The sequence below is a fragment of the Mixophyes fleayi genome, chromosome 2 (assembly GCF_038048845.1).
Source record: "Mixophyes fleayi isolate aMixFle1 chromosome 2, aMixFle1.hap1, whole genome shotgun sequence".
NCBI classification, from domain to species: Eukaryota; Metazoa; Chordata; class Amphibia; order Anura; family Limnodynastidae; genus Mixophyes; species Mixophyes fleayi.
In genome coordinates, this window is record NC_134403.1 from 319,100,559 (window position 1) to 319,127,122 (window position 26,564).

General features: G+C 43.4%; 2 protein-coding genes across 4 annotated transcripts in view; one reads left to right on the forward strand and one right to left on the reverse strand.

Annotated features, from left to right (window-relative positions):
* LOC142139252 (apoptosis-inducing factor 3-like) overlaps nucleotides 1-978 on the reverse strand; it is an 86,757-nt gene extending 85,779 nt beyond the window's left edge. For 2 of the 3 annotated variants that reach the window (XM_075196704.1, XM_075196705.1), the window contains exons 1-2: nucleotides 701-978; nucleotides 128-307 (exon numbers count right to left, since the gene is read on the reverse strand). The gene's annotated coding sequence lies outside the window, so the exon portion shown is untranslated. The remainder of the gene's footprint in view (nucleotides 1-127; nucleotides 308-700) is intronic. The other variant, XM_075196706.1, reaches the window with a different exon arrangement.
* A 176-nt stretch (nucleotides 979-1,154) lies between these two features.
* The window catches only part of TLCD2 (TLC domain containing 2), a 34,476-nt gene continuing 9,066 nt past the window's right edge, over nucleotides 1,155-26,564 (forward strand). The window contains exons 1-3 of the mRNA XM_075196709.1: nucleotides 1,155-1,606; nucleotides 2,534-2,616; nucleotides 3,396-3,478. Coding sequence (XP_075052810.1) covers nucleotides 1,422-1,606; nucleotides 2,534-2,616; nucleotides 3,396-3,478 — 351 coding nt within the window. The 5' untranslated portion in view covers nucleotides 1,155-1,421. The remainder of the gene's footprint in view (nucleotides 1,607-2,533; nucleotides 2,617-3,395; nucleotides 3,479-26,564) is intronic.

Below are 26,564 nucleotides of genomic sequence, written 5' to 3' on the forward strand. Positions count from 1 at the left end.
TCCGGCACCACAGAATCTGTGATGCCTTATAAATAAACAATATTGATGATAATTGACATTGGTTCAGTGGCGCACCTATTTATGGCGGCAGATAGCTGTCTTAAACACCCGACACACCTAACCTTACCTCTGCAGACTTGATCTCAGACCCAATAAAAGCTTTACACAGACTGGATGATCGTTTCCATCGGGTCTTGGCGCTACCAGTCAATATCAGAAAAAACATTCTTCAGAGCTTGAGGGCTCCCAATAGTTCTTGGTGCTGTTATCAGCATTTGTAATAATTGTCTGAGAACACTTCAATTTCCTGTCGGGCACAAAATAATCTATTTATTAAACTGTGATAAGCCAAAACCAGGGTAAGAGCTACTGTGAAATGTTATGCAACAACTCCACAAAATTCATTCTCACTGTCTATTGATATTCTCTGTACAGTAACATTTTTATGTTAAGTAAAATGCCAACAAATAACATAATAAAGTTCAATAAACATGTCAAAATAGGAATTGTAGTGCTCCACTATCCACATGGATAGGAATCCTTGTGGTATATTCAGATGCACCTACCCACCACCAACGTATCCCTTTGTAATTAAATTAAAATGTTAGCTACTTTACCACAGAGCTGTGTCAGTCATCGAATACCATCGTGTAGGTGCCTAGGTATGAAAAATGTGCTGCTTCGGACAGATCTGACTTACTTGTGTTTGTATAATAGGAATTACAGCATTGTCGGTCCCCTTTTGCTTATCAAACCCAATCACGGTACCACAGGTGTTCCCGCAGGAATGAAGTACCATTTGCATCAATTTTGTAATTACACAACAAATCACACGCCGTCCATATAACGTTACGAAACACTAACTAGGATTGGAGCACTTAATGCACGTGATCATATTGTGTAACGAACGATCACCACGTTATACAAGATGCTCTGTGTTATCTTATCGTTGATCTGTAGAGTGCATTTTAACTTGACCGATGTAACCTATATGACACCTGTCAAACACGGGGAAAGATAAAACCTTTCAAGGGAGGAGGGTGGGAGTGAAATACTCGTAAGTACCTCCAAAGGGGCGCTCCCAGTTTGGGAGGGGGCTGTGACCATAGGGATGATATAGTCGAAAGGGAGGGGGTGAGATAGGCTTGGCCAATCACTGGGCGCAGACCGGGTTGTTTGTTGCAGATTCCGTCAAGAAAGTTACACAAGGTTCGAAAAGAGAACGTTGGGAAGACTAAAATAGCGGTCTGCTCAGATCTCCCGGCCTCCCGACCTTATAGAAGAGACAACGACTGACATTCCCAGTCCGCGCCCATCACACAGACTTGTGTAACGTGCACTATATTCATAGCTGTCATTCCCTGCACTCCTCTCTATAGAGATCTTTGCAGACATCACTTTTTTCTGTCGGTTTGCTTCCTATGGAGCTGCTGGACCCCGGAGTTCTAATCACTGGAGTCTCATTTGTCTGCTTTCGTATCTTGAATGGGAAACTGCAAAGATTGATCCCCACTCCGAGTTCAGCGCTTCGCAACCCCTGGAAATGGAGGAACATCTGGACGTCGTTTATTCACAGTCTGCTTACCGGGAGCTGGGCTTTGCTTGGGTGAGAGACGAATGGCATGTAGAAATGGAGCGTATGATTCCAGGGGGCATTTGGTCTGCCAGTCGCAGGGGGCATTTGATAATAACTGTGGACTTTATATTAATGTTTCGTTGGGCATTGTCTCAGTGTGTATTGGGCCTATTGGATATTCCATTCCTCCAGCGTGTGTCTGGCACATGGGACGTCCCACGCCCCAGTGTGTGTCTGGCACATGGGACGTCCCACGCCCCAGTGTGTGTCTGGCACATGGGACGTCCCACGCCCCAGTGTGTGTCGGGCACATGGGACGTCCCACGCCCCAGTGTGTCGGGCACATGGGACGTCCCACGCCCCAGTGTGTGTCGGGCACATGGGACGTCCCACGCCCCAGTGTGTGTCGGGCACATGGGACGTCCCACGCCCCAGTGTGTGTCGGGCACATGGGACGTCCCAGGCCCCAGTGTGTGTCGGGCACATGGGACGTCCCAGGCCCCAGTGTGTGTCGGGCACATGGGACGTCCCAGGCCCCAGTGTGTGTCGGGCACATGGGACGTCCCAGGCCCCAGTGTGTGTCGGGCACATGGGACGTCCCAGGCCCCAGTGTGTGTCGGGCACATGGGACGTCCCATGCCCCAGTTTGTGTCGGGCACATGGGACGTCCCATGCCTTAGTGTGTGTCGGGCATGAGACTTACCCACTTTAACAGGAGATGGGCCCTCCCCCCCCAAACTGTCTTGGCACAGGGGGCATTAGTTATACAGTAGTCTTGGCTCTGTGGTCATTGGGCGTGCAGCAGTTTTGGCCCATTGAGCTATGGGCACATGGTTGCATTAGCACAGGAAGCTATTGAGCAGGGTACTTTGGCACACAACTGCATTGGGAACACTGATTGCTGTAATTCTGGTGTGTACCTGGAAATGTCATCTTCTCTTCTCTTATTTTGTTTAGATTTTACCTGCATCCTGAGATGGCAGAAGACCTGATTTCCACACATTCCTGCTTTTCACATTGTCTCATTGCTGTCTCAATAGGTCAGCTATTTTTACTGCTTTGCCTTTCCATTTAGTACCATGAATTAAGCACTACACATTTTTACATTTAAACTAGGGGTTTTATGAAACTCTAAATGAAAAACTTCTTTCTACTGTTGATGCAACTTTGAACAGACTGCCAACCGTGATTTAAAAAAACCCAAAAACACTGTAAATGTGATTTTAAAACTCAATAAATAACTTTAATCTCAAGCTTAATCGTTATAACTGCATTGTTTGGGTTTGCTGTAAATATGTTTTAGTTAGTTATGCAATGTTTTCTATTTATTTCTTGTATTCATTCCCTTCCCAAAAATGTTTTCAATAGCCCCTTTTTTTCTATTTTTTTAATCCAATAAAATATGTTTATGGGAAAAAACTCAGTAGATACAGAGACAACAATCACAAGACATGTCATATTAAGCACAACATTTAAAATGTGTCACATGATCTGTGACAGTTTTCTGTGGGTTTTTTGTTTTTTTTTTTCGTTTTTTTCCCCCCACTTCTCTCATGTCTTATCTTGTTATAATATATAGACTGTCTGTTGTTCTTCCTAGTGACATCTCTTCCCTACCCTTTAACATGGAAGAGATTGGTTCTGTTTGCAGAACAAAACAACAGCTGTTCTGATTTGTAACTATACCATACTTACAAATTAGTGGTACCCAAAGGCAGTCTCCAAGGAACAGGAAACAATGTTCTGACTTGAATGCAAGCATATAATAAATGTCCTGCCAGTGTAAATAATCTCCAGTTTTTATTTTTTTTTGTTCCAGGGTATTTCATCCATGATTTTGTAGACATGCTGCAGAACCAAAAGTTGCACCAGTCATGGGAACTGCTTTTCCATCACATTGTGGTAAGTAAATCTGAAATATTTCATTGTGAAAATGCTCTGGGTTCACCCGATTGGTAACCTAATACCTTTTTTGTGAGCTGAACTCAATACTCAGCCTATCGCTTCATTAGGAAATATTTGAGGCATGAGGCACAAATCAGATTTGTGAGAAAACTGGCCATCCTTGTGGAGGACAAACTTACAAAGATCCAATCATTCGGGGGCAGCGTGAAATGACAGATCGCAATGTCAATCTGTGTGCAAATGCTTCTTACCACAGCTGACTCTTTGCCCTACCAGATCGATCTGGTCCAAGCACGTTTTGATTTGCCTGGAATGGACCATACGCTGTACAATGGTAAATCAATTTGGTAAACCGTAACAAAATTAGCTAGCCTTGGCACTTATGCTAAGATTCTGGTGGTCGATCTGATGGTAGATTACAGGACCTGGGTCCATTAAGGACAAACACATCAAACATGCCATATTGTTATTGGGGGGGCCAGGCCAAAAGGGTGGATCTATTGGGCTCCATTGGTGCATTCAGCAAATGATACAAAATCATTGCAGATACTGGATGACTCTCTTTTAGTCTTGAACAATTAAAAAGTAAATTAATTTTAATTATTATTATTGTTAAAGGGCCACCAAGCTTTTGCTGCACTGTACATATCATTTATAACCATCATTGTTGGTTGGTAGTAACCGAATTTGACCGATTTTTGGGCCTATTGGTACAAATTGGTTCTTGACTTAATACTGACAGTGACAATTTTTTTTTTTTTTCATTATACAGTATTTCAGACCTGACAAAATTCTGAATATTTTTCAGTTATATTTATATAGAAACACATTAATTTATACCAAAACTGTACAATAAATGCCATGTTTATCTGCAAGGATCCAAGACTCGTGAATAAATGTCCCTACTATACTACTACATTGCATGGTTTGCACTAAGACGTATCATATATGGGGTTCTTTTCATTTCATGAAAGTCATATTTAAATTGCAATTATCCACTTTACAGAAAAATAAAAATGTGAAAAAGACAGATATTTATTAGGAAATCATTTGCACTGCATTTCTATGTGTGATTTTAGTATTTTAAATTAAACTACATGTTTATCCTCTCTTAAGTGACTGAGGAAACCCCCTTCAGGGCGTTGCTGTAATTCCTTCATTCCAATTGTTTTGTTTCATTTTGTTTCATGGTAGCACAGTAACATAAATGGTTTCTGTATTTTTGACACTCCCTCAGCTTTCTTTAAAATAGCTTGTATTTATTTAACACGTCATATGTATAGGTGACTAGCCAGCCTACCGGTCTCTACCTCTTTAATTCTGCTGAGAGCTGTCACGCACACTTGACAGATCATCAGCATTGTTTGTCTCTAAGGCACCACAAAATTTTGCAGAATGACAATCATACAAAATACAAATCACACATAAAAAAAAACAGAACAAGTACATACAAGGTCAATGGAGCTGTAGATGTGAGGCAAAGGGTGGAGAGGCCCTTGCTTGTGAGTGGAGAGGGTGAGGGCAATTCTGACACAATAGAAGCTAGTGGGACTGTAGCTGGTAGAACGTGCAGTGGGAGAACAATCAGTTGGGGTTAGAATAGGCTATAATGAAGAGGTAGGTTTTAAGTATAGGTGATGGAAAGACTAGATAGCAGGAGTCAAAGTAGGATATAATGAGAGAATGAATAAGGGTTTTGGTAACATCCTGAGTGAGAAAGGGGTGTATTCTGGAAATGTTTTGAAAAAAGAGGCAACAAGACAGCAAAAGTAACTAAGTAAAGGGATCACACCAAGGCAACAGGCTTGGGGAGCTTAAGAGAGTGTGAAGTTTTCAACAGTGAGGGAGTCTGTGAGTGCCTAGTGACAGTAGGAGGGGTGAAGAAAAAAAAGCTATATTTTCAACATATTGAACTTGAGGTAGTTTGATCATCCGGGGAGGTCAGTGGGTGAGTATGGGAGATGGGAGTGAGTGGAGAGTCATTCAAGTGGCTTTATTCGAGCCGCTCAAGCAAATGGGGGGGAGGGGGATGAGGCACTACCTGGAGAGTGAGGTAGGGTAGTTAGATGGTTTCTTGAGGGTAGGAGAGATGAGCACATGTGGGAAGATGGAGAGGAAATGCCAGTGAAGAGAGACAGGTTCAAGAGATGAGCTAGGTGCAGACAAGGATTGGGGGTGGAAGGATTCGAGGAGCTACGTAGTTGAAGGGGCAGGTTAAGAGGAAGAGGATCAGAGGACTGTGAAGACCTCAACCTCAGTAACAGGAGAAAAAACTGAAGGTGAGAGATGTGGGTGGATGGATCTGCCGAGAGGAGATTCCTTGACGGATGGTGTCAAAGTGGAAGAAAAGAGCAAAGAGGCAACGGGTTGGTTGACTAGGTGGGTATTAAGGACTTAAAGTAGGTTTGCTTTTGCAAGAGAGAGGGAGGTATAGTAAGAAGACAGGAAAACATTGTACTGGAGGAAGTCAGCGTTGAAGTAAAATGTTCTCTATTGGCGCTCAGTGTCACAGGGGCACATTTGCAGGTGGCAGGTCTGTTTGGATTGCCAGGGACTTGATATTTGAAAACCTTAACTGACAAGTTCACACCACTGCTTTGAATCCTTCCATTCTGCTACACCTTTCAGAATGTTATATATGTAGCTATGCTAAAGCTAATCCTAGGGGCATTGTTACAAGTTATTTGGCACCATAGCAAAATGTTTCACCTGTAACAAACTAATTACATTGCTGTAAGCAAACAATGTAGACAGAATCAAGAAATAATTAGTCTAGCAAAAGAATTCAACATGATTACCAATATGACATTAGGAAGGATTGCTTTGCCTTTTTGCCGTTGTCTAGAGATTATAAGGATAAAGAGTTAAGCTTAATAGACATATGTCTTTTTTCATCTTATATATTAGGTTGTGTTAGACCAAACTGGTTACAAATTACAGAATACAGGGCCCAAATATGACGGTCAGTCCTGATCAGCTGATCAAATCTTTCCGATTTCCATGGGAATACTTTTAAAATCCAGTCAGAAAAGGGCTGCATCTCCACGTCTGTGGTTATCATTTGGCTGGCCTATATCTAGGTACCCAAAGTAATGTTAAATGTAATGTATGTGTATATATGTATGTGTATATGTATGGGGTGATATTTTGATATGAAACACCTTTTCTGAATAAATAGAAGAAATAAGCTGGAATAAAGGCAGTACTCCAAACATTGCTCACCACCACAATATGATATACTGGTGACTGTGATTCCACTAATAATATATCTACAATTTATGTAAAATTGTAGAATAACTACTATTTTCATATAAATTCATGTATTTAGAATTCTATTGCCATTATACAGGTCATGTTTACAGTAACATTGCTGCATTCTTGAAGCATACGCAGACTTCCTGTCCTTCTTGTTTTCCTGTCACACATTGATCATATGGATCCTGTGTTCAAAATAAGCACTGGGGAAAATAATATATATTCATATCTGCTTGGAACATGTGTGAAATGTGAGGACTATAACTATAGATTTTATGTATGTGGTCATAATCCTTTACACTTAAAGTATTTTGTTCAGACAGCTTATGGAAATGCCTAACCCTGTTGTGTAAATCTCTTTATCACGTGCCAAATTCCAGAAGTTATAACCTTCGAGAACCGGCTCCACCCTTTGTGTTATCTCTAGAGAGCCCTTATGAAAGATGAAGATTATGACTTAGCTAAGGTTTCATAATGTGTTAGCAAGCTTAACAACACCGGTGACTCTCTTAAGCCTTTTTAGAGCAAATGACCCTATGAATATAACTGTTTAAAAAGAGATCAATGCTTGGTGTGCTTAGTCTTATATTGTAGATAATGGTGAAGCATGGTTTATATAAGTATTTACTTGAACATCTGTGTTACTATCTACTAAAGCAAATTGGCAAATTTGTGGGGACAGTGGATCTCTTGTCATGGACACATTAGCATGGCCATGATCATTTTACTAGCCCCTAATGTCACCTACACTTAATCACAACACAGACATGGCACACTTATTTTTCACTAGCACAATGGCACGTGGTTGCAGGTGGTTATAAGTAAATTCCAGCCTTGTTAGAAGGAAGCTAGTGAGGAGCCAGTGAAAAGGAAGTTGACCCCTAGAGGAGCAATCCTAAGGAGATAAGTGGCCTGAGGGCAGATAGAGACCTGGTAGCCACATAATACCTGTATGGAACAGCCTGACGGGAGACTGCTGTAAAAAAAAAAAACATAGAGAGGTTCTGGCTGCAGTAAGTCTGCAGGGCCTATGAAGCTGAGCATTGTGGAATGCTTGGAGTAAGAAGAGAGAGCTTGTCATGCCAACAGCATGAGTGTGATTTATTTAAATATGTGGTCCTACCGCACCAAGCTAGCTAAGAACTGCAGAGACTTGTGAATTGTAAGACAAAACAATTAAAAATATAAATTTACCAATTTAAATTCTAGTAAAACCAATTAGGATACAATATCAATCTGCAATTATTCAATCATCATGCAGTGTATATATATATATATATATATATATATATATATATATATATATATATATATATATATATATATAGACTTCACTGATAACCACACCATTGTGCTAGAAGTATGATAATCCTGTATTAGCACCTAATTTGGATAGTCTGGCACCTTACCGGCTCAAATCAATAGGACAGTTAGTTGAGCAGACTGCAAAAAGTCACATTGAATGCTGTTAGTATGTAACTGCTTAAACTTTGATAAACGCTGTTTCGACTTCAGCAAGGATACATCAGCTTTAGTTAATTGGGGAGAGTGTCCCAGTGTGACAGTTTGCAGTTTTAATATGAGATCCCAAGAAACACAAGCAGCTCAAATAAATGGGAAAGTTATTTCAGCAAGCTGCTAATATCCACAACGAATGGTCCGTACACCTCTTTAGAAAATCTGAGTCATGTCCGCAACTCTCTGTATCTGCCACACATGGCACCAACTACCTTTCATTCTGGTCACTGTTCTTACCTGTTTCCCTTGGTTCTCACTCCCTGCATTCACTTGCTGGTCTGAACTGACATGCGCACATCTGGGGGTAAATGAATCAAACTCCGATTTTGAATATCCAGTGATTTTCTCACGGGTGTTTCATCTTGCAGATGTATTAAAGTGAGATTTTATGTAAAATCGTCAGAGATGTGTTTCCGTCAAAATCGCCATTTCCAAAATCGATAGAGATCAAAGTCCCGACTGTTTGCCACTCTAGCTATACAAGTCTCTCATGTATGAAGCTGCGATTAAGCAAAGTCTCCCAAGTTTGCTTTAAAAATTGCTAGATACAACACGTTGCATGCTAGCTGTGTGATTAGTAAACACATCACTGTTACACTGCCCTGACTATAGAGCCGGAGGCAGTGCCGTAACTAGACATTTGAGTGCCCTGGGCGAGACAGGGCACCGGCGCCCCCATCTAAGTGGGAGTGACATTTGCCAAGTGGGTGTGGCCAACCTAATGTGTGGGTGTGGCTAGCACTTTACTGAACGAATTCTGTTACATATCTGCGGACCCCAAACATGAGCACAAAAGCATGGAGGAGAAGAAGAAAATCCTCTGTAAGGTGAGGTACAAGGTGTCTCACAGGCGACCACCGCCTCATTCACCTCCAGCTATTATCTGCTGTCAGTATCACTGATTTACATCTCTTCACTGGGGAAATGTCAGATAATATGTAAACTTGTCTTATCCATCCCTGATATTCGTTATTGCTGCCACTACCTGAAGTTTTAGTTTATTTTCCCTCTCAATGTATTTAATTTGTCCCTCCTTCCATTGCTTGCTGTATGTGTTTGGTTTGTTTCTCCCTGCCTCCTTTACATTATGTTATTCCTTTTCATCTGTGTGCTTGTTTAAACCTGTGCATGAAAAATCATAAAGGGGTCTATAATGTCACCATCTGTCATAGCACTTCAGAAGTGACGTAGTGCTGTCGGCAAATTTTTCTCCAGTAATTTATTTTTTCAAAACAATATTTAGGGGGGGGGGGAGGGGAGAGAGAGATTGATTCTTCAGCCCTTAACTTCCGCAGTGGAACGCATGTGCGTTCCACTAACAGGAAGTTCGGCATTTGGAACGCAAGTTTGCGTCCCAAATGCCGAACTTCCTGTTCCACTGCAGAAGTTAAGGGCTGAAGGCCCCTGTTTAAAAAAAAAAAAAAAGATAGGTACTATTTACACCCTAGAAAGCTGAGCAATCTAGGCCTCCCTCCCCCAAATCAGCCTGACATTAAAATAATAGCATTCCCATTTAATAAATATGCCTATTTCCCCCAGACAGCCCCAATATCAAGTTAATAGCATTGAAACTTCCCCCAATGAGCCCCAGCATAATTTTGTTAACATTAATATCCTCCACCTGTACCAACATAATATTACAAGCACAAAACAATATTAATTCCCCCACAAGTTCCCATTTTAATACATACAAAACATTAAGAACCATCCATCAGCTCCCTGAAAATACACTCAACTGAGTGCTTTCCAGTTAGAATGATGAATCTATTCATGGACAAGCCCTTCCAACACCAGCTCACATTGTCTCTGAAATTGGAGAGGGAGGGGGGGGGGGTCTAGGGTGAAACAAGAAGAGGGGTGAGAGAGGGATGGAGCTGGAATGTGACAGTGCTACAAATGACATGCTATGTAACAATGAAGAGAGGAGAGCCAGAAACCCGGTGCCCCCTGTGCATATGATGTAGGGATGTCATGAACAACCTGCATCTCTGTGTGTGATCCTGATTATAATCCTCGCTCACTTGTAGCCTTCTCAGACTTTCCCATTAGAAGTGTTGCTGTCTGTGTTGATTAGAATAGAAATGGGATTTTTCTTTAAAATACTCCTATTTTGAGAGAGTTTAGAGATAGTGGAGAGACTGAAGGAGCCCCCTGTATTCCAGCACCAGGAGACACTGTGATGCCAGACCGTTCAAGTTACGATCTTACCGGGCATAGCCACATCCCGATGGGAGCGATACTACACCTGCAGGGGCATATCTACCACTTCTAACCCACTGCCCTCCACTAAAAGCTCATATGCACTGAAGAACTGTCATCCATTCACCCAAATTAAAACTTATGCCAAATAATCACTGGCAAAAATAATGCGCTCCCACTCTAATACCTAAGGAGCGTAATTTCAAAGGCTCTAATTAACCAGAGATGTATATCACAAGACCATCTTATATAGCTATAAAAAACACATAGTACAGTCCTCCAAATTTACCTCAGAAACAAAGGAAAAGGACAAACGTGACTGTCGAGGGAGGTAGATTCTTCAGCTCTTAACTTCCGCAGTGGAATGCATGTGCGCTCCACTGACAGGAAGTACGCACATACGTTCCGCTGCGGAAGTTAAGGGCTGAAGGTACAGAGGCAGGTAGCAGGCAGCTGCTGCGCCCCCTTGGACTTGGGCCCTGGGCGACGGCACCGCCCGCACCTGCCTAGATACGGCGATGGTCAAAAGTGTAAAAATAGATAAATGTTAGAAAAAAAAAGCTTGTGGTTTCCCCGTCAGAGCACTATGAACCCTAGCGCTGCCAGTCTACTGCTGGTTACAGGAAAATCTGGAAAAAATTTGCGTGGGGTCACCGCGATTTTCCCATAACCAGCACTAGGCAAACCAGCCGGGGTGGTTGGCGCTATAGCAGAGGGATACGCGGCAAGGGTCCCCCTGCCATAAAGAAATACCAACCCCAGGCTGTTCAGCACTGGGCTGGATTCCCTAGGCAGTGGAGTCTCCAAAATAAAAAACATGCGGGCCCCCCCTCTATGAATAACCAGTCCAGTGCTGAAAGCAATAGGGCTCTTCCTACCCCCATGGGCTCTGAAATGTCCATGCTTGAAATAATCTTCTTTTCTTATGGCCAGACGGGCCCCCATAATTGTATTACAAATCCGGAACATACTTGGTTAAAAAAGTAAACCCATGAGTTCTATAGGCCTGCCTCATCCCCTCATATGCCGCTACCTCCCCACCGTCAACATCACATCATGGAACAATGGTCTAGTACTCATGTCTGTAGGACCTCCACACCAAGCCGTAGTGCCAGTATGCTAATATATAAAATTGTGTTTTAATGTATATGTTAATAAAGAAAATTGTTTAAAATCTGTATTTCCTACACATACCTTGCTATAATGTCACTGGAAAACTTCTATGGTGGCCTCACAGGTCTCGGGTATGATCAGACCCAGAGTTCGAGTTGAATTGCTGTGCTGTATAAGTCTCAGGGTAGCAACTAGTCTCTGCTCTGCAGATATGGGTTTCCCTAAATATGTATCCTCCTTTTGTATGAGTGGGGTTATCAGTTGCAGCAGCTTCTGGAAAAAAAATAGGTATATGAAATTTAGAAAACTTCAACCAGCCTCCCCGTACAATGAATATAACACCCACGTTTTATAATAAAGCCTCCCTCCAGCCAGAAATTAAAATAATAGTATTCACATTTGATACATCCTCAACATTTATTTATATAGCACCAGATAAATAGATCTACTTCCTTTCAACTAGTCCTGACATTAAATTATTAGCATACACATTTAATAAATAGACCTATTTTCCCCAACAATAAATAGTATTCCCATTTAATAAATAAACCTATTTCTCTCCCTCCACACAGCCCCAGCAATAAATGAAATAGCATTTACGTTTAATAAATATAACCATTTCTCACACACACACAATAGATACTGGCCCCCCTCACACGCACACAATAGATACTGGCCCCTCTCACACGCACACAATAGATACTGGCCCTGCTCACACGCACACAATAGATACTGGCCCTGCTCACACGCACACAATAGATACTGGCCCCTCTCACACGCACACGATAGATACTGGCCCCCCTCACACGCACACGATAGATACTGGCCCCCCTCACACGCACACGATAGATACCGGCCCCCCTCACACGCACACGACAGATACCGGCCCCCCTCACACGCACACGACAGATACCGGCCCCCCTCACACGCACACGACAGATACCGGCCCCCCTCACACGCACACGACAGATACCGGCCCCCCTCACACGCACACGACAGATACCGGCCCCCCTCACACGCACACGACAGATACCGGCCCCCCTCACACGCACACGACAGATACCGGCCCCCCTCACACGCACACGACAGATACCGGCCCCCCTCACACGCACACGACAGATACCGGGCCCCCTCACACGCACACGACAGATACCGGGCCCCCTCACACGCACACGACAGATACCGGCCCCCCTCACACGCACACGACAGATACCGGCCCCCCTCACACGCACACGACAGATACCGGCCCCCCTCACACGCACACGGTAGATACCGGCCCCCCTCACACGCACACGGTAGATACCGGCCCCCCTCACACGCACACGATAGATACCGGCCCGCCTCACACGCACGATGGATACCGGCCCCCTTCACAAGCACAATACATATTGGTCCCCCCTCACATGCACAATAGATACTGCCCCCCCCAACACCCACACCCACACACAATACACTGACATACCACCTCCCAGCCCCCGCCTGCACTTACCTTGCTCCAGCTGCGCGCTGGATGTTCCTCTTCACAGATGGGACGGCACCTGTCATGTGGTACGCGTCCCGTGTGACACTAAGGCCACACTATTGGAAGGGAGGGAGATGGGTCGGATCCTAAGGATCCACGTCCAATAAGAGAAGGTGGCTGGTCCTGGAGGAGGGGCCAGCCACCAAGTAATAAAGACTAGGGACCGGCCCAAAATAGATTGTTTTGCTTCATATAGTTATTTCCCCAAGTCCCTTTTTAAATTCATATACCCGTCTCACCAGTCCTTTATCTGATTAATAGATTCTGGTTCCCATACCATTATTTGATTTATACCTGTCTCATCGGTCCTTTATTTGATTCACACATCATTTATTTGTTTCATATGCCCATCTTGCCAGTCCTTTATCTGATGTATGCCTGTCTTGTCAATCCTTCATTCATTCTAAATGACCTGCTACATTTGGCACAATTAGACTTGATAAACACTTTATTGTCCCAGTCACTCTCCAAAGTCAATGTTAAGTCATATTCTTCCAACTTCCACTTCAAATATGTATAACATTTCCTATTCCATAATTCCACATGTAGCTTACTCTAGTCTTTCTTCAATTCACTTTCCACTTATTGTTATCAGCAGTTTCATAGTTTTCATTCATGTTTGACCTCTATTTATTCTCTTCTGTTGTACAGGAGGAGCGGAGCAGAACTAATATATTATCACTGGGGGGGAAAGCATGACAGGGTGTTGGCGGGCTGTGGGAGATCATCATAACTGGGGGGGGGGGGACAGAACCCCTAGCCCAGGGGCCTACAGTCAGTGTCGGACTGGGACATAAAGGGCTCACCGGGGGAATGCAGTAGTAGGGGCCCACTACATTGGGGTGTGGCCAACTGCAAGAGGGGGTGTGGTCAACACTACTATCCCCCTCCTTCATCAACATTGCTGTCCCCCTCTGTTTTTTACTTATCTTTCTATGATCTTTCCTTCTCTTCTGTATTCTTCTCTTCTGTATTCTTCTCTTCCTCTTTTGTCGGTGTGCTGACTCCTCTCTGCGCCACTCCTCACTGAATGTCGGGGAGTGATGAAGTCACGCCCGACTTTCAGTGTGAACGGAGCAGGTTTGGCGAAAAACAATTTAATTATACAAACATACCTACAAATTTATCCTAAACTAATGTTATGTGCGTATTGTCGCTAACCAATAACGATTGTCGAACCTTGATTTGCGTTTCCAAAGCACAAAGATTTATTCGCAATAAGAATAAATATGCTCAAGCGAAGTAATAGTAAATACAGCCGTTACTTATCGCAGACGCTCTGGATCCAGTGCAGTCATTCAATCCTGAAGTCTGGGGACAAGATGTCTGCATGCTGGATCACAAGCTGCTGCTTATATACACAATCAAATACAGTAATACAATGAAGATGGTATAGCTTGCATCTATTGGTCCAGGTCTCAGGAATGACCAAGGGGTTGTCAATCATTGGCTGGTCCATCCTAAGGAATCCAAAGGAGGGGGTCATCTCTGTAGGGGGTATGCTCTGCTCTTCCCGCCAAGATTCCTTAGTCTTAAGTAGTTCATAATTCCCTATCATTCATAACTTGTGTATGCACTATGCGATTCCCTCGCGGAGTGAACCAAACAGTAGGATATGTAACAAGGTTCATTATGATACCACTCATGATGTTATTCCTTCAACCCGTTCCGTGTATTTCACTAATATGCATGTAACTATGATATAATATATAAATACTACTATATTTCGACATAACTGACTATGTGTTGTAACTACCATTAATGTGTACTATTTTATAAGTATCTGTGTTTGTGCGAATGTATGGTAAAAGACCAATTACTGTTGCTGCCACGTGTAGTAGATGCGTACGCCCTTTCACGCCGTAGCGTGCCCTTGTACGTCGATGCGTACCGTACGCATCTTTTCAGACAAAGACAACCAAGTTTGCTAGACTTTAATTGATATGACCTTATCCAGTTTGCTGACTTCGACAGCTCCACCCTTTGATAGTGTAATAAACTATCACCCAATCACCGTTTCAAGTTCAGGATTATACAATACTTCTTCACAGACCATGATCTCGGTATCTGGTACCACCCTTTCAGTCTCTTTATCAGTGTTACTCCTATGAGACTGTTTTCCACACTTCAACACAGTAGGAACACATTTGACAACTAAACCAATTGCTAAGATGACACCCAGTATAAGGAGAAGGAGCTTACCTACACTAGCAACTATTTCCTGCACCCACTCCCCCAGACCGGAGAACCATTTCACAGGGTTCAACCACGAGAACCAACCCGCCACCTTTTCCCCGACCTCATATAACGAAGAATTATGGCTCTTTCGAAATTCCCATTTCAGCTGTAAAATTTCATCCATCTTCCGGTCTATAACCTCTTTAGGGTCATCCGTATTATTAGTAATGTACGTGCAACATTTGACACCGAACTGGGTGGCCAGTGTCACACAGTACCCACCAGTAATAGAGGTGAGATAATTTAGTACCAGTCTATGTTGCACCAACTCCTTCTTGTACGCTTGTAGCTCCCTTCCAGTATACCTGAAAGTGTCATCGTACATCTCGGTGATATTATCTATTAATTTGGCTAGGTCTTGGATATATTTAAAGTTTAATGTTCCCCGAGCGGTCCTGGTGAGATCTAGAGCAACCATAACTTGGAAACCAGCAGTTTCACTAATCAATTTTGTAGCTATGGGTTCCTCACCAGGAATCATATTTCTCTTGCCACAATGTTCATACTGTGTATGTATGTATGGTGGTGATGTAGTCTTGTGAATATCAACCATTTCTTCATGAGTAATAGTCATGATTTCAGGAACCAGTTTAGCTAAGAAACACAAGCCCTTGGAACTCGGAGTCACCCAGGAATAAGCTTTCCTCCCACAAACAAAATACACATCATCAGGGAGAACATAAGGAGCAGTATGCCCATGAATTATATCACACAAAGTTTTGATAAAACTACCCATGCCCAGTGTCTCCATTTGTTCTAGACACGTGTCGGCATTAATGACATTTTTACATTTATCTGTAGAGACTTTTCCAATGGATACCTTCTTATGTTTGGTTATACGCCCTAATTTGTGACCTCCATCAACATTCCTGCCTAGTAGTGACCTTGTGAGTCTCCCTCTAAAATGAGTGTGACGAGCCATTGTCTGATCTGATAGGTCAGCCTCCCAATTCTCCAGGCGCTTTGCATGAGATATGTTTAGGCACAGCAAAGATCTGCCTATGGAGTATTGTCGAAGCGTCAGACTAGGGGACCTAGTGTTATTGTACCTCCCGTCTATGGGCCTCCCACCCCTCAATTCTAGTACTTCAGATATGTTTAGAGGGAATGGCACTAGTCCTATATTATGCTGCCCTTGAGGCACGTGAGAGCACACCCAACACTCGGTTTGGTTTAGCACCTTACCTACCAGGGAGTGATAATCCTCCAAAGGATGCCCGCCTATATTCAGAGTACTGGGGGACTGGCATCATTGGATGCATCTCTCTTCAACTAGGGAGTCGCAGAACTTGCAGATACAATACTCATCAGACAATAGCCCCTCACACTGCCTCCGAGTTCCTGAGCTAGCAGACCTTTTCATAACCCCTGGACCAAGTTTGATAATGGGCTGCTCTGAGTATCCTATTAACTTTTCTTCGGCCTCCATTTCATCCGTATCACTCCCAGAACTCTCCTCCGTCCTCCATCCTCCTTCACAAAAATAGAATGTCCTAGAAAGAGTAAAAACAAGGAAAATCCTGGAACAAAAGAAAAACAAAAACCGCCACTCCATCGCTGGAAAGATAGTTCTGAGGCAACGTCTCTGGTTCAGGTGTCTCGACTGCAGGCTTTAGGTCTCCCGGAACAGGCTCACAAGTGACAGCTCTACGTCGTGGGTCTTAGTTTTATCTTGCACTTTCTCCGGATTATGGACTCTCCTGCAGTGGGTGGAATGGACCCAAGTGTCTCTCTCTGCAACCTTCAGTGATGTAGTACTGGTCAGCAGCACTTGGTACGGGCCTTCCCAACGGTCTGTTAAACAACCTGAACGTAAGAAATTGCGGATCATAACATAGTCTCCAGGTTCAACATCATGACCGTTCGTCTCTGGCATACCAGGTGACAGCATTTTTAGTTTTTGTTGTTGTTGTTTTAGCTGTCTACTCATTCTTATAAGATATTGTACAGTCACTTCATTATTACACTTCAAGTCGTCTTGTGGACTCACGATTAAATGAGGTTGTCGTCCGAACAGTATCTCAAAGGGGGACAGATTAAGAGGAGGTCTAGGAGTGGTTCGAATGCTATGGAGGACCAATGGCAAAGCCTCAGGCCATGCCAACCCAGTTTCAGCCATTATCTTACCCAGCTTGTTCTTTATAGTACCGTTTACTCTCTCCACCTAACCACTGGCTTGTGGTCGGTAAGGGGTGTGAATTCTGCTACTGATTCCCATGAGTTTACACATATTTTGGAAGATGTCACCAGTAAAATGGGTATCCCTATCACTTTCAATGATTCTAGGGATACCGAACCTACACACAAAGTCTTGTACAATTTTCTTTGCAGTGAACACAGCAGTATTAGTGGCTGCCGGATATGCTTCTACCCAACCGGAAAACGCATCAATACACACTAACACATACTTTAAATTCCTGCACGGTGGTAATTGGATATAGTCAATTTGTATTACCTGAAAAGGTCCGTCTGTAGGAGGGATGTGGGATGGCTCAGTTGGAATAGTTTTCCCAACATTTTTCCTCAAACAAGTAAGACATGACATTGCTTTCTTACCAGCCTGAGAGGAAAATCCGGGAGCACACCAGTATGCTCTCACCAGTTTGCACATACCTTCTTTACCCAGGTGAGTTAGGCCGTGTGCTGCTTCAGCCAGTCTTGGATAGTATGTTCGGGGAGCTACAGGCTTATCTTGTCCATCCCTCCAGAGTCCTGAGGACTCTTGTCCACATCCCTTCGCCTTCCAGACCGCCTTTTCCTGCAGGGAACACAAATCTTGCATTTCAATTAATTTCTGCATGTCTAATGTCTGAAAAACCATCATAGTCTCGGTCGATACAGTCATAGGTTGCCCTGCTGCCCATTTAGCAGCTTCATCTGCCCTGTTGTTGCCCAATGACACTGGGTCTTCTTCAAAGGTATGGGCCTTGCACTTTATGACGGCTACTGTTCTGGGTAACTGTAGCGCTGTCAGAAGTCCTTTTATGTGTTGTGAGTGTGCCACTGGTGTACCTGTTGCTGTCGTAAAGTTTCTAAGACGCCAAAGGGCCCCAAAATCGTGCACTACCCCGAAGGCGTACCTAGAGTCAGTATATATATTGGCTGATTTACCCTCTGCCAATTCACACGCTCTCCTTAGTGCTACTAGTTCCGCCACCTAGGCTGAGTGAGGTGGGCCAAGGGGTTCAGCTTCTACCACATCCTGATCATCTACAACAGCGTAACCAGTACATAGCTCTTCTGTCTCTGTCTGTCTATGGCAACTTCCTTCTGTATAAAACGTAAAATCTACATTTTCTAAGGGGGTGTCACGTATGTCGGGCCTTGCAGTAAAGGTCTGATTCAGGTGTTCCATACAGTCATGCGTGTCAGTATTCTTGCCTAACTCATCATCAACCAGGGTCTCTTCACCTCCCACCCTTTGTGTCTCTAGAGACACATACGGAAGGTATGTAGCTGGATTTAAGGTGCTACATCGTTTGATGGTGATGTTTGAGGGTGCCATCAGGGCTAGTTCCCACTTTGTGAATCTAGCTGAAGAAACATGTCTGGTTTGGGCTGAATTTAACAGAGCTGATACAGCATGGGGTGTATAGATAGTTGAATTATGTCCTAATACTACGGCCTCGCTCTTACTCACCAGAAGAGCCGTTGCTGCTACACTTCTGAGACATGTTGGGAGTGATCTTGCCACATTGTCTAATTGTGCACTGTAGTATGCTACCGGTTTGCTAGCGTCACCATGTTTCTGTGCGAGGACACCTGCTGCACAACCATCAGCTTCTGTACAAAATAGCTCAAAAGGCTTTTCATAATCAGGTATTCCCAATGCAGGTGCTTTAGTTAGACTATCCTTAAGATTAAAGAACGCTTGCTCTGACTCTTCTGTGTGTACAACACGTTCTGGTTTTGAGGAAGAGACTAGCTCCTGCAATGGTAATGCCAGAATAGAAAAAACTGGGATCCAGGATCTGCAGTATCCAGACATCCCTAAGAAAGTATGAATCTGCTTCTGGCTCTGCGGCAGAGTCATGTGTTGTATGGCCTCAATTCTGTCGGTTGTCAGGTGTCTTAGCCCCTTAGTGAGGCAGTGTCCTAAGTATTTGACCTTTAGTCTGACATGGCTGTAATTTATCCTTTGCCACCTTGGGCCCTGTTTGTGAAAGATGAAGCAACAACAATTTAGTATCATGTAAACATGACATAAAAGAATCAGAGCACAACAACAAATCGTCCACATATTGAATTCGAACAGACCCATTGTGGGGTTAAAAGGATTGCAAACAGTCATGTAAGGCTTGGGAGAAAATACTAGGGCTGTCAATGAACCCCCGGGGTAGTCTGGTCCATGTGTATTGCACTCCCCTGTAGGAGAATGCAAAAAGGTATTGGCAGTCAGGGTGAAGAGGGACTGGGAAGAAAGCAGAACATAGATCAATGACAGTAAAATGACTGGCAGATGGTGGAATCTGCATGAGGATGACAGCTGGATTCGGCACTACGGGGAATTGGCTCTCAACAACTTTATTAATTCCCCTTAAGTCCTGGACTAATCTATAGCCCCTCCCCCCATTCTTCTTCACAGGGAAAATGGGACTATTTGCTGTACTGGCTGTACGAATTAAAATCCCTTGTTGTAACAGCCTCTCAATAACAGGATATACCCCTAGTTCTACCTCCGGTTTTAATGGATACTGTGGGATTTTTGGAGCTATCCTACCACTTTTTAGATTGACCATGACAGTGGCTACGTTTGCCATCAGTCCAGTGTCCTGTCCATCTCTGGTCCATAGGGAACCTGGTATTTCCAGCAACATCCCCTTTACTTGAGATGGACTTTGTTCTACAACAGGAGAGTGTAACATTAACCTTTGAGGGGTGTCCAATATATCCTGTTCCTCATGTGCGACCTTCTCCGGTATATCTAAGAACACACCATCAGAAGTACAGTATATGACACATCCCATTTTACATAACAAGTCTCTCCCTAGCAAGTTAGTAGGAGCCGCTGCAGCCAAGAGAAACGAATGCTTAGTATGCAGAGGCCCAATAGTAACTTCAGCGGGTTTAGTTAGAGGATAATGTAACACTTTTCCCGTTACCCCCATAGCTGGAATGGTTTTACTGGTCACCTGTAGATTGAAAGGAGAGGTTATCACAGATCGGGCCGCCCCTGTATCTACAAGAAAAGTTTGTTTCCTACCAGCTATGTCAACTATCATTTTTGGTTCTTCACTCTGACTCTCAGTTAACCTCACTGGCTGTAGACTACAGGTATGACCTGACCCCTAGCGCTGACTATTGATTTCCCGCGCAGCATTTGCTGCCGTAATATGTGCAGGTAGATGTGAGTCTTCTAGTCTATGTGAATCCCTCCTTGGAGGATATCTATGTGACCCACCCCTCTGTGTATTGAGTCTTTCCTTTTTACAATCTCTCATGTAATGTCCTTCCTCGTTACAGTTGAAACACCTGATCACTTTAGGTTTCTTGTTATATGGGTTGTATGCTGGTGGTCGTGTATGCACCCTTTCTAGAGCCTGTATACTTACCGTCATTAACCTATCACTTTTCTCCTCCCTTTTTCTAAAAAGGTTTTTGTCATGCTCCACAGCAGACTCCCTAAGAGAGTCTACCGTGACGCCTCTCCAATTAGGTAATGTGGTTTGTACTCTCGTCTTTAAATTTTCTCTAAGGCCATCCATCAGTACCCCTACAGCTACCTCTCTGTGATGTGGGTCCTCACTTATGTTGGATATCCCAGTAAACCGTGTTATCGCTGCTATAGCTCTAGTGAAGTAATCTGCTGCTGTTTCACTATCCTTTTGTTTAATGGGGATAATCTTACTCCAATTTACTACTACTGGAAAATAGATGGCTAAGTGTTTGACAATTTGATCTATATTCTTTTGGTTAATCTCATCAGTCAAGGTGTCATCTTCCTCCAACAAACAATCTTCAATGAATTGTTGTATGTTAGTATTGGGAGGAAGACACGCCAATCCTTATTGGTTTGTTCGTGGGCATTTCCTAAGTCTTTAACAAATTTCTGACACTTAGCCAACTCTTTTCTAGGATCTGGGAATTCAGTCATAATGGAACGTAATTCTGATCTAGTCCGGGGACAATGCATTGTAACATTTCTTAAAGGAACTACACCATCCTTATCGGGTTTCCCATTGGGAACTGATATTGTGCGGACTGGGAACGCACCCTCTGGTACACTGACTTCAGGGGACACTACAGGATTTGCTGGTTCTAGATTTAGAACGCTTTCACTCCTAGTGATCACGCTACTCTCACCTATCTCAGCCATTTTCTCATACTTGCGCTGAGCCTCTAGTACACTAACGGCATGGGCAATGGCCGAAATCAGTGGGTTCATCTTCATTTTCAGATACACTTGATTTAAACTGGCTTAAAACAGGATACAACGTAGCAATTTTTCTATTTTCAGTTTTAACAACGGCTGTACTTATCCCTCCCGCCACATAAGGTGGCGGGGGCACGCTTGCGCTGAGTTCACCATGCTTCTCAACGGTTACATCCACCTTGCGCGCGCTTTTTGCCATGCCTACTTACGGTTTGCATTCGCTGCTCTGCCACGTGTTACCTTCCATTTGCCACAATTTTAAACAATCATTATGTTTATTCCTCACTTTCGTTGAGGTAATCAACCATACTTTATCTTTTACAGTATTTAGTACCTCTGCATTAAAACTTCCTATTGTTGGGAAAGGCCTATCACAAGCTTTGGTCATCTTGACCCACGTGTCACAATACACAGTTGCGTATGCACCATATTTCTTACACATGAGAAACCTCGCTGAACCAATAGGGCCTTCCTTAGGCAGTACACTGACCATCTCTAGCGTATGCTTAGCACCCATGTTGAACAATATACCAACTCTGTTGCTACAATCACAGCTAGAGATCTCTAATGCTCGGTGAACGTATTTCCTTTAGCCGCGTTCACTCGCTTTTCTCGCACCCCGCGAGGATCCCTAATACAGAAATATCACTGTGGGCCCCAAGGGCTATCTGCTCCTCGATACCCTGGCTCAACCACAAAATCTGCTGAGTTTATTATAACTGGGAGAACAAAGTCAATACAATCAACCAGCCTTTCCAATATAATTCCTCCTAGCTGCTTCACCAATTCGCACTAAAGATGCGGTTAGATCGCACTGCCTACCAATACTAATTATTAGCAAACCTTGCGATCTATTGGTAGCGCTTTGCGAAAACCCGGTTTTTGCATTCGGTATACCTGCCCTGTATACCGTCCTTCAGTTGGGCAATCCGCCTCGTCAGACAGCAACTAAGCACAATGAATAATGAACATTGTATCTACGTTACAACATCACACACTATACACCTTTTCTGCGCAGAAAATCAAAAGTTCCCAACAACAGTAATAATATCTCAGTGGCTTTCACAAGTAATTATACTATACAGGTACAATAACTATCAAAACAATTGTTTAACCACGTGGCAAGTCTACCGGAAGTTCGCGTACGCACAGCAGGAAATACACATACGCTAAGCAATGCAATACAGTTAAAACGCACAATGACAGAAAAAAGAAACAGTTTTCTCTTTTGTCCCTAGGTTCTAGTTAGCGTGCCCTAGATAATGCAAAACGGACATTCGGTTTCGCAACACAGAGTAAAATTCAGGTTTTGAACACCATGCGTTCTTACCCGTTTATGACGCGTCTCCACCCTTTGTTGAGGAACCGAAATCGGTTGGTCTTGCGTATCATCGGCAACGAAACCTCCAAAGCTCACGAGCCCCCAAATTGTTATGTGCGTATTGTCGCTAACCAATAACGATTGTCGAACCTCGATTTGTGTTTCCAAAGCACAAAGATTTATTCGCAATAAGTAGAATAAATATGCTCAAGCGAAGTAATAGTAAATACAGCAGTTACTTATTGCAGGCGCTCTGGATCCAGTGCAGTCATTCAATCCTGAAGTCTGGGGACAAGATGTCTGCATGCTGGATCACAAGCTGCTGCTTATATACACAATCAAATACAGTAATACAATGAAGATGGTATAGCTTGCATCTATTGGTCCAGGTCTCAGGAATGTCCAAGGGGTTGTCAATCATTGGCTGGTTCATCCTAAGGAATCCAAAGGAGGGGGTCATCTCTGCAGGGGGTATGCTCTGCTCTTCCCGCCAAGATTCCTTAGTCTTAAGTAGTTCATAATTCCCTATCATTCATAACTTGTGTATGCACTCTGCGATTCCCTCGCAGAGTGAACCAAACAGTAGGATATGTAACAAGGTTCATTATGATACCACTCATGATGTTATTCCTTCAACCCGTTCCGTGTATTTCACTAATATGCATGTAACTATAATATAATATATAAATACTACTATATTTCGACATAACTGACTGTGTTGTAACTACCATTAATGTGTACTATTTTATAAGTATCTGTGTTTGTGCGAATGTATGGTAAAAGACCAATTACTGTTGCTGCCACGTGTAGTGGATGCGTACGCCCTTTCACGCCGTAGCGTGCCCTTGTACGTCGATGCGTACCGTACGCATCTTTTCAGACAAAGACAACCAAGTTTGCTAGACTTTAATTGATATGACTTTATTCAATTTGCTGACTTCGACACTAACTATTTATGTTTAATAGTTTTCAGCAAGATACATATTTTCTAACATGTTCTTTTACCACCATGGTGCATATTCAATTAGGATTCCGGTCCGCGGTAAGGTGCGATACCACGGAAAGTGCTCAGTATTGCCGGTAATACGGTACCGCAATAACGCAGATTTTCGTACGCAACCCTATGGGGTGCGAACGAAAGTCCATCTTATTGCGGTACCGTGGACCGGAAACGTAATTGAATATGCCCCCATATGTCTAATCATAAACTAATCTACATATAATTCAAGTTTAAACAGTCTCCTTGCTGATTGTTTTTGTTTGTTTTTTTTACATATCCCAACTTACACACAGCATGTCCCTCCCAATTTAAAAAAGACAGATTGCACATCTATAGAGTCTCTAACGACACTCATGTCTAATTAATATCTTACCAATATAAGACCGTCCACCTTCTGCCATTTTTTATCTCACTCGATTACTGCTAGCAGAGTAACATCACTTCACCTAGAGAGGGACCGCCCATGTCTTTTACCTAGCCGTGCCGTGTGCTAGCTGGACCGGACGTGACACATGATCCTGCGCAAGTGGTAACGTCACATATTTCCAGACACAAGAGAAGCTTTGTTTAAGATCGCTATTTAAGAAAAAAAAGAGTCAAATTCAAGGGGCCCAGTCAGTAGCTCCGGCCCACCGACGAAGAAGGCGGGGCTAGTAGACACCAGGGCCTACCAGGGAATATCCCGGTCCCCCGGCAGGCCAGTCCGACACTGTCTACAGTTTCTTAATTCTGCCCTGCGTGCAGTGTTGTCACCATGGTAACAAGCATGCAATTTTCTTTTATATGGCAGGCTCATTATAACAATAAAACCTACTTTGTGTACAGTTCTGCAGGCATTGAACCGAAGGTAAACGATACACAAAGCAATGTATGGTGATGATGCTATATCCTCTTCCTGAATGTCTGTGTGTTTCTGTGCAGTGAGTTTTATTTTAATTATGTTTACATATTGTAACAAGGCAGGCAGATATCTGTAGAGTGTGTATGGAGTCATAATCTTTTCAGCAGATAGTTATGAGAGATGCAGATCTCAGATCTGACGGTAAATCGTGTAAGTGTGTATGCATGAATCAGCATGCTGATCGGGACTTCTCATCGTTGGTAAAATCGTTACAGAAATCACATCTGAAGTAAGATTGCATAAGTGTATACCCAGCTTAAGTCTCCTCATATCTGTCCTGCATATTAGCTCATTCATGCAAACATATTTTATTTTATTGCAACTACAACTTAGGAGAAGGACTATAATAATGTACTATGTGTAACAGATTCTGGATACTATATTACTAATCTTGATTAGCGCTGGCTTACCTGAGGTGCGGAGTCTAACGATCTCCCCGGTGTTCACCAAGAACCGCCGCAAGGCGGGGTGGGCTTCGCTGCCAGGAGTCGCAGGTCGCGGTCCCCAGGTTCGCCCTATGATGTAGTACAGCGGAGTGAAGCCGAGGTAGCGTAGTCAACAAGCCGGTTCGGTACACAGGAATGGAGTCAGGCAGAATCAGAAGGCAATTCGGAGTCAACAAGCCAGGTTCGGTACACGGGTCACAAGAATAGGAGAATGGTCAGCAAGCCGGGTCGGTACACAGGGGTAGGAGAACCAGAGAAGTCAAACAGGCAAAGATCAGCACACAGGAGACACTGGAAACTGGAAGACACTGCAATCCACAAAGAACAGGAGCCAGGAACAGGTAAGTGTTGCTCTGACACTCAGCGAGTGCCAGAGTGAGGTTTTTATGCTGAAGGGGATTCAAAATCTCCGCCTCTGAGATGTGGTCATGTGACCGCCTCTGGGTGCGGTCACGTGGTCCTGGATGCGGAAGTGCGGCTTCCGGACGGAGCGGCGGGGATAAGGTAAGTCCGTTACACTATGTAACTGCTGGGTACACACTTATACAGTGTTACTTCTGGTGCAATTTCTGTAACTATTTCTCCAACGACTGAAAATCCCAATGAGCATGCTGATTCATGAGTACACACACTTACACCATTTATCTTCAGATCTGTGATTGTTATCTCATAACCAGCTGCTGAAAAGATTGTTAAATTAACTGGTTTATATGTAACTGATGGAGAAGCCTCTTCAAATAATCCGCTGAACAACTCAGACCACATACCCTTTAACCTAATATACAGTCGGTACATAGCATGGCTTTGCATAAATAGAGTGTTGTGTGCCGTAATATGATATTACTATATGATTGTGTCCTCTTCTCCCTCTTGTAGGATTCTTTCAACAAATATTAATGTTAAAAGAAAAATGCTTTTTCAATGGCTGCTGAACCCATGCAGCATGAAAATGATATACCTGCCTCCCATCTATGTCACAGGCTGTAAAAGGCACATTCTTCATTGAGTCAGCTGATGTGTGTCAAACAGCCTTGATGACAAAGGATAGCAAATAAGTTATTTCCCATCAAACATCCAGCAACACAGTCCAAAATCTCCAAATCCACAGACCATTCTTGTGTTATTCATCTCTCCAGAGATAGACTTGTCTGGCTGTGAATAAATTTTTCGGATACTGGCACAACACCAGGCACCACT